The sequence below is a fragment of the Condylura cristata genome, unplaced genomic scaffold (genome assembly GCF_000260355.1).
Source record: "Condylura cristata isolate star-nosed mole 26May11 unplaced genomic scaffold, ConCri1.0 scaffold00011, whole genome shotgun sequence".
Classification (NCBI taxonomy): domain Eukaryota; kingdom Metazoa; phylum Chordata; class Mammalia; order Eulipotyphla; family Talpidae; genus Condylura; species Condylura cristata.
This window is the reverse complement of record NW_004567112.1, coordinates 40,955,233-40,964,834: the sequence shown is the minus strand read 5'-3', so window position 1 is coordinate 40,964,834 and position 9,602 is coordinate 40,955,233. Positions and strand designations below refer to the sequence as shown.

The window sequence follows — 9,602 nt, the reverse complement described above, 5'->3', positions numbered from 1 at the left end:
TTTTTTTCAGCTCTATTATTTAAGGAAACTTCAGGATCAATATATAGCAATGTTTTTAGATGTTTTTCACAATTTTAAAAATAGCACAAATTTAAATGTAAGGATAATCAGATACACCATATTATATACAGATATATGAAATAAATATATCACCTATGAACACATATGAAATGAAAGCAAAAAAACCATGAAACAACTGTTTTTCATGTATCTAATTTGTAATACCCTTGAGTGATAGTTAAAACCACAAGAAAATCTGATACTGTGTCATATTTGAAAAAGTTCAAAAACAATCCAAATTACATGAACTCTTTACACCTTCAATAAGTGGCTCCCAATTCCTACAGCATTGACTTTATCCAATACTATCTAAATTCTAACCTTGTTACTCACCATTTTAATCCGAAGCAACCTGCCCTTTTTCATCTTACTTTTAGTCCTTAAATTGACATACCACTCCAGTTTCCTTTCTCCAATCTGGGCTCCCTTCTCCAACAAAATCTAGTACTGCTTCCAACAAAACAACCACATGTAAACAACTCTCTAGTTAGATTTTGTCCTTAGAAATTCCAATCTCAATGTTGTACCCTATGAGCAACCTAGGCAGAAAGCTAATTGTTATAAAATCATGTACTTAACTATAATTTGTGATTTATCATAGTTTACACACAGAAAGAACCACTGCACACAGCCAGTATGGAGGAAGAAACCAATCACTTACATTGCTCATGTACTCTGAAAGCAGGTCCTGGAGAGCCTGACGAATAGCATTGCATTCTGCAATAATCCTCTCTCGGTGGAAATCCCTTGTGCATGAAGAATCAGCCAACAGAGCGGCCCCACTGATAATGGCTTCAAGACGTTTCTCTAGTGATGGTCTTATTTCCTCTTCTGTCACTGTGAGCGGATCCAAGACAATTAAATTCTAAAAATGAATAAATTTTGATGGTTAGAATTCTACTGAATTAGTTTTCACAGAAATAAATATTTTATTTTCACATTTACAATTAAGATGTGAACATAAAAAGAAAAAAAAATTACTACCTTAACTGGTTCACACATAAGTCTACACAGCAAATCACTATACAGGTGAGTGGCAAAAATTATACAATTATGAGTAGTAATTTCTACTATCATACAGCTCTGGATTCTAATCTTATTGTCCCACTCTCATGGAATGGGCTCACTGACATGATGTATACCCTCTGATCCTCACTTTTTAAGTTGTAAAATTGAAGTATTAATAGTGCTTGACTAATAAAACTTTTAAGGATGATATGAATGCTTAATACAGTGACTGGCACATATTAATTATTATTAATAATAGTCAACTTTATGAAGAGCTTCGCTGTTTACTTTCATATATATCATTTCAGCCTGACACTTCTATAGGTAGACATACAGCAAAGACTGTTAATTACATATTTCAGTTAATATTGAGAGACACTGAGACTATTGTTCAGTGTCACCATGTGGTTAGGAAGTGAAGCTCAGATAAGTGTTCAGGTCTTACATTACCTAATTCATTGTTATTTTTATTTACCTCACTATAATCACACATATAATGCAGTTAATCTTAACTTTGACCTACATAATGAATTCCTAACTTTATTCACTTAAAAAAATTAAACACCATGGTCCTATTGATCTATTATACTTTCTAGCTATTTTCTGCTATTGAAACCTTTTCTTTTTTTTCTGAATTGCATCATTTTCTATTGAGGTAACATTATTTACAACACTGTATGTGGCTTAAGGTACAGTGTAGGTTCAAGTAACTATTTTCAATAGATGTAGAGAAGGGATTTGGCATGGTTCTGTACATGTTTTTGATTAAAAAAACAGCAAAATGTAATAGGAGAAATATACTTCAACATAAAGATCATACATGTCTAATACAGACTGGTTATTCCTAACACATGTATTTCTCAATGGTGAGAAATGAAAGTTTTCCTCTATGATTAGGTATACAATAGGATGTCCACTCTCATTATTACCGAACAACAAAGTATTCGAAGTCCTAGCTAGAGTAATTAGGCTACAGATAGTTAGTAAAAGAAATCCAAATTGAAAATGAAATAAAATTATCACTATTTGCAGATGACATGACAATTTACATAAAAAAAACTAAAAGATCTAGTAGAAACTATTAGAAACAAAAATTAGTAATGTGGCATGTTACAAAATCAATTTACAGAAGTCTGTTGCATTCCTATGTCCAAGTAATGAACTACAAGAAAATGATAAAAAAACCAAACTCATTTACAAAAGTATAACAAAGGAAATGAAATAATTACTAATGAAAAATATACCACATTGTTAAAAAGAAATATAACAGCCAAGGAAATAGTAAGGTATTCCATACTCATGGGTTGGAAGAATTAACACTTAAAATTACCATCTTGCCTAAGGCAATATATAGACTCAATGCAATCCCTATCAAAGTTTCCATAGAATTATTCAAAGTATCAGACAAACATTAATGAATTTTATGTGGAACCAAAAATTGATCCCAAAGAGTTAAAGAAATCTTGACAAAATAAATATGAATGGAAATATCATGTTCCCAGACTTCAAGCTATACTACAAAGCTATTGAAATCAAAACAATATGGTGTCAGAATTAAAATAGACTCACAGACCCTTAGAATGGAACTGAAAATACAATAATAAATACAAATTTATGTGAATAGTTAGCTGATGATAAAAAAGACAAAAGTATACAATGGAGAAAAGAAACTCTTCAACAAATGGTGATTAGAAATCTAGAAAACTACATGCAGATGCTAAAACTAGAACACTCACCATAGAAAAAAATAAGTTAAAGTTAACTAAATACTTTTAATCATGGCCCACAAAAATATATAGAAGAAAACATATGCAAAGCACTCCATAGCATTGACTTCAGGGATAACTTTAGGGATTATACTCCAATGGCAAGAAAAACAAAAGCAAAAATAAATGAGTGAGACTACATCCTATACAGTGGAAGAAAATAATACTGAAACCAAAAGACACCTATAGAGTGTGAGGAAATTTTAGCACATCATATATCAGATAAGGAACTGGAGCCTAAGGGCTATAAAAACATACAACTCAAAAAGAGAAAACAAAGAACTCAATTTAAAAAATGACCCAAAGAACCAGAGACTTCTCCAAAGAAGATATACAGAGACCAACAGACACATGAAGAAGTGATCATCACTTATTAGGGAAATACAAATCAAAACCACAAGGAGATTGTACCTGACTCAGCGAAAATGGCCAACATCCAAAAAAAAAAAAAAAATCAGAAATCAGATATTGGAAAAGATGTGAAGAAAATAAGGCTTCATATACTTTTAGTGACTGTAGACTGGTCTAGCCCCTATATAAAATACTATGGAGGTATCTCCAAATGTTAAAGCCAAATCTAGTATGTGATCCAACAATTCCACTCCAAGTTATTTACCCAAAGAAAACCACAAATCTGAAGGAGTATATGCACTGCTACATTCACTGCAACACTATTCAAAATAGCCAAGTTAAGGAAACAACCTGTATGCCCATTGACATAGCAATGAATTAAGAAGGTTTGGTATATACAAACAGTAATATACTACTCAACTGTAAACAAGATGAAGTCTACTTGCAACAACAAAAATGAAACTGGAGATTATGCCAAGTGAAAAAAGTCACTAGAAATATGAATACATAATTAAAGCTAATAGATGGGAAGGTGTGAGGTGGAAAGGAACAAACGAGTGATGAGGCCCAATGGTCTACAGTAAAAGACTATGGGTGCTTTGACAGTGATATTTAGGATAATGTGGCAACATGTATTTGAGGCAGTATGAACCAATTTCCCTAAATCATGTGCAGAAATGTAAACCAAAGTCACTTTAATAAAGAAAAGAAACACATATAATTTAAAAATAAAAATAAAGCAAGCCCCAAGGAGTTTCTTTAAAGGTAATCTTCCTTTCTCCCCTACCAATATCCTTACTCTCTGGCATTACATAAATAACACAATATAGTCTGATCCTATAAGTACACTCCGTAATGTCAATACCAGCCCTAAAAGAGAAGAAAGGGGGTGTGCCATCCAGAGCACTGTCTTCTTACCAGTGACCAAGCCTTTGGGGAGCACCCAGAAACTCCATATTGTTTTTCCTTGATGTATAGTACATTAATCTACTATTTTCAATCTGTCAACTCCAAGAACCCTGGGTGAGTCAGCAACCCACCACCTATATCCCTTAACCTGAACCACAGAACCCAGTAATTTCTCTGTGCTCATCTCCCATGTAATGAAACATGACCCTACTCTGTGTCTCTTATGTACAGTGTTTGGTCTCTGATGTCACAATGGTATCCAATTTTTAGGTGTAGTGGAATTAGTGTCCCTATGATTGTCAGATATTCTTTTGGAGGGAGGCAAGGACTTTTTCTATCGTTATCTTCATGAGGTTACTTTTGTGTGATAGGCTATTATTAATATTTCCATTAGAGATAAGTCTTCAGGCAATAGAAGACAAAATAATCTACAGTCTCTGAAGAGAAGATGGAGAGTAAGAGATTATATTTCTTCATTAAAAACTTCAGAAGAGGAATTCTATTCCAGTTCCAGGCATAGTGGTAATTGGAAAAAGAGTTACTACCATATAGAAGCTCTGTTAAATCTTCATAGAAAATGAAATTAAAACATATCTTCTTCAGAGTACATAAACTTATATATGACATATATATATATATATATATATATACACACACACACACACACAGAGAGAGAGAGAGAGACATACACACAGAAAGGGAGAGACAAGCCCAGAGATAGAGACACAGAGAGGTATATGAATATTGTAGATATGTATGTTATATAAGCATGTATAGTAACAAATATTTGTATAAGTACAATCTTATACTTAGCATTGTAATATAATAATTTGTGGACCCATACATAGCCACTTCAAAACTTTAAAAGCTACAACTCTAAGGCCAAACTAAAACAAGGGAGAATTCATTTTAAAATAACTAGAAAAAAAATGATTCTGTGTAATGTTTATATATTATATGATGTAGTGTAAAATATGAACTAGAAGTTTTTTACTATGTCATTCTTTGGTTCACTAATTTAGTACAAACTTTCCATTCCAATGTTTCATAACAGCAATTAAAACCTTTTTGAAAATGTCTCTCCAATGTAGCATCATTAAGTAAAGACACTAAAGATAACAGAATTACTCTGATTACTCAAATGCAATTAGAAGATGTGATAGAAACAGCTAGCTGGAGATAATGTCTCCAACATTATCATGATAGAAAACTTGATTCAGTTTTAAATCTGTTCAACTATGTACTGTTAGAAAAAAGTAATAATTTTAGGTGTTCTGACTGTATTTTCAAGTCAGAACACAATCTACAGTAGGATCAAGTTCACATCAACCCTTGTTCCACAAGGTCATTCCCCAAAATGTCCTAAGTTATGGAATTCTACATGCTTCATCTTTAAAACTCTCAGATTCTTTAAGTTCATCTGAACTCAAACCATCATTTACTCATCTACTCTGACAACTTATAGTTGTCAATAGGTTTTATGATGCTGTCTAAAACTAGGATCCTATAACAGCTTTCACTAGCCTTGTATCATATCAATAAAAAGGTGAGTTTTTTTTTTAAGATTTATTTATTTGTGCATACAGAACTGGGGTGCAGGCCAGAGGCTCAGGGTCAGTGAGAGGCTTCACCAGAGACAGAGCGGGGAACAGAACAGGCAGATGGACGAAGTACACTGCTAAGGGGAGCAGCGGGCGGGCCAGGAGAGGTCTGCCACGCCATGTGGTCACCTCCGGGGCAGGCGGGAATCGAACTCATGAGGAAGCGGCTTTAGATTCTCAGTGCTGTGCTTTAACCCGCTGCGCCACCAGGGAGGGCCAAAAGGTGAGTTATTTTAAATAGCTTTAATACTCTATGAACTACCACTGGACTTATTCAAAACTTACTGAAATAAAGAATTGTCGCTTCTAGACTATGAAATAGGTGGTTTTACACCTCATTCCCCACTGAATGCAGATGTTAATGGCCATAGACAAGGATATCTTTATGGAAGCCTGGGAGTACAGTTGAGAGGTTTCAACAGTTCACTGGAGGAAAAAAAAAATCAAAGAATAGAAGCATTGACAAGGATAAGAAGAACATTTTATTATTGTTACTCCTTTCCCAAGGCACCACAAGGCAAGGCCAAGAGAGATTATCTTGGCCCTCAACTTCTCCCAGCTGGTAAAGTGAAAGCCAAGTGTGTGCTCAGCTTCCTGAGCTTGTGGAAAACTGCGCAAGTGCCCATTTCCATCTGTCTACAGCCAGAACATCGAGGATATCAGCTAACAGCAAACAAAAGAGGTGAGAGCTCCCAGAAACCAGTACATAGATGTCAATATCCAGCAGCAGCAGATAATAATAACTGGAGCATGGACCCACAATCTCCATGCACCCCACCTTCAGCAGTCAATGCTCCCTCTTTCCCTGCAGATTGTGCACAAGTGCCCACAGATAGCACACAAATATCAGCACCTTGCTGAATCTGATGGAGCAGGAGAAGATGCACAACAGTGAACACATCTCACCATCGCCTTTGGTAAGAAGTGGTAGGAGGTTCCCAAAACATGAGTGGACTTTACAAATCAAGATAAGGTCTTCATCATAAGATAGCCTCCCTTAAGAATAACAAAAGAAAGGGAAAGGGAGCATGCAACCTTAAAGAATCTAAAAGACTCTCAATATCTTTATCCGGAATACTTAGTAAAGATTTTTCTGAAATCTGGCAGTAAAGTTTGGAAGCAGTAATTGCTTCTTTAAATGTGAAAACAACAATGAAGGATTCCAAGGAATATGATGAATCATGAGAATAGGTGTCGTAAGAGAATATAATATAGCTCTTGTAACTATCCCAAGGATTCAAGATTTACTAATTATAAGAAAATCAAAATGATCATCTTAAAGAAATCAATGAGATGGAAAGAACATAGAGAATTCAAAATAATCAAGAAAACAATGCATGAAAAAAATTTAGTAAAAAGATAGAAAGCATTATATAACAAAAACAAAAAATATAAACACCAGAGCTAAAGAATACAAACACTTACTGCAAATCCATTATGCGGATTCAGCAATGGACCAGATCACCCAAAAGAACAGGTCAGTGAACTCTAAGACAAATAATTTGAAATTAAAGAGTGAAAAGACAAAGAAAAAAAGGAATTGTAAAAAATGAAGATACCAACAGGACTTATGGGAGCCAGAGAATAAGTACAAAAGAAATTACATATATAGGAGCATCAGAAGGAGAAAAAAAGGAGTGAGGCTGATACCGTATTTAAAGGTATTTCTCTATGCTGAAAAACAAAATAGTCAAAAAATTAAGAAAATAATTTCATCTTCAAAGTCACCAAAGTGATAAAACACAACTACCAACTATTAGAAGTTTGTGTGTGTGCAAAATTTCACGTCGGTAAGAATATGGAGATAGGAAGTCCCGGAACAGTGCTACTTGTAATGTAAATTGGCATAGCATTATAAAACACTATATGGAATTGCCTCAATAATTTAAAACAGAACTGCCATGTGATCTAGCAACTCTACTTTGAGTGTTAATCCACAGATACAAAAGCAGGTCCTCAAAATACCTGTCCTCCCATGTTCATGAGAGCATTGTTAACAAGTAATAGAAAAAACTAAATGTCCATCAATGGATGAGTGATAATGTGGTATAATCATACAATAAAACTTTACTCAGGTTTTTGACAAAAATAAAGAAAAAAATCCTGTCATTTGTTATAATATGAATGGATCTTGAGGACATTATGTTTAATGAAAAAAGTTGGATGTAGGAAAACAAATATCTCATTTATATGTAGGAACTGAAACAGTCAAGCTCACAGTATCACAGAGGTAAATATAGGTTTTGGGGAACTGGTGGGAGGGGTAATGAGAAAGAGAGGTGAATGGGTCTGAAGTTTCTGTTAAGCAATAAACAAGTTCTGAAGATCTACTACATAGCATCATCTGCCTCTGAGCTAACAATACCGTATTGTATATTTAAAAAATTGCTAAGAAGATAAATCTTATGATAAGTGTTCTTATGTCTTCATTACCATAGGTGGGAGGAAACTTTGCAAGGCAATGAATATGTTTATGGCCTTGACAGTAATAATGTCTACTTGTGTATATAGTATGCCTCATAGCATCTAGCATTTGATTGACATCAAATGTCAATCATACCTCAATTGTGGCTTAATAAAGTGGCTTATTGAAAATCAAAGCTCATAAAAAAAATCAAAGCTCATGAAAAAGAAGTATCTCTTCTGAAGTATAGCTTTATGGTAAAGCACTCATTGTGTTTTGAAGGCAAAAATTCAGTGAAAAAAATCAGGATGCTATATTCTCAGGATCTCAATTGAACACAGAACTTACTTTTCACTCTTTCTAGGTTCTGTTCTATATACACTTACTCTCCCAGTACTCTGCTGACAGAAAATTATCATTTTTAAAGATTGCCAAGTTCATTGTTAGCTGTATTTAAGGAAGCAGTTAAGTTAAAGATTAAGAGATCAGTAAGTCCTGGGTCCATTGACCTGGGTTTGAATCCTAACTCACTATGAACAGATTTACGTTGTTATCATCACTCTACTCTCATCTCTCTCACCCTATCATAACTTCTTTGGTTAATGAATTTGATTTCTCACTTTTCTTAATACTATTTCTCAGAATGAAGAGTCTAAATAACTTTCCTATGATCACATGTCTAGTAAGTAAAAGCAAGGTTCTATCCAAAGTTAGTTCAAGTTCCACGCTATAACCACCACAAAATGTTGCTTTCAGTGTCTCATATCACCAACCACTTTTTGAAGCATTATCATGAATCTATTAATCCCAGAATTACTACTGAATGAGAAGATTTAGGATGTAAATCCAACTTTATTAACATCCAGTACATGAACTTTCTACTATTCCAGGAAAACAGAAATGAGTCTATTGATAAACTTGTCCATTCATTTCTATCTCAGTGTGTGTTTTTTTTCATTTCTTCTATCTCCAACTCCTTTTTCTCTTCCTTCTCACCCTATTTCTTTCTTCTCAAATCTAATTTGTCTCCGTGCTTGTGCTCTGATCTCAAGCCCTAAGTTCTCTTTAATTATTCCTTCTTTACATTGAGTTCATCTCCACATGTCAGATGTTGCACTTTGAATTGAAAATAGAATGGAATAGATCCCTCCTCACAGGACTCACTACCTAGAGGAATTAAAAATATTAGTCAAATATACATATATATAATTACAATGTGGATATGTGAATAAAAAGTTAAATATAGGCCAACCAGGCATAACACTAGGCAATTAGATGCATAATTAAGATTGATTAATGGCAAACAGTTATGTAAGCTCAAAAAACTTTAAATATTTTTAAAAGTTCTATATTTATGCATAGAACTGGTGTATAGGCCAAAGGTGCATGGGCAGTGAAAGGATCACCAGAGACAGAGTAGGGAGCAGAACAGGCAGACTGATATAGTACACTGCAGAGTGGGGATCGAACTCATCCTGAAGTGGCTTTAGCTTCTCAGTGCTG

The 9,602-nt window shown here is 34.2% G+C and overlaps 1 protein-coding gene across 1 annotated transcript in view; it reads right to left on the bottom strand.

Moving 5' to 3' along the window:
* CTNNA3 (catenin (cadherin-associated protein), alpha 3) overlaps positions 1 to 9,602 on the bottom strand; it is a 1,271,003-nt gene that overhangs the window by 983,421 nt on the left and 277,980 nt on the right. Inside the window, exon 7 of the mRNA XM_004680853.2 lies at positions 722 to 925. Within this exon, the coding sequence (XP_004680910.1) occupies positions 722 to 925 (204 nt within the window). The remainder of the gene's footprint in view (positions 1 to 721; positions 926 to 9,602) is intronic.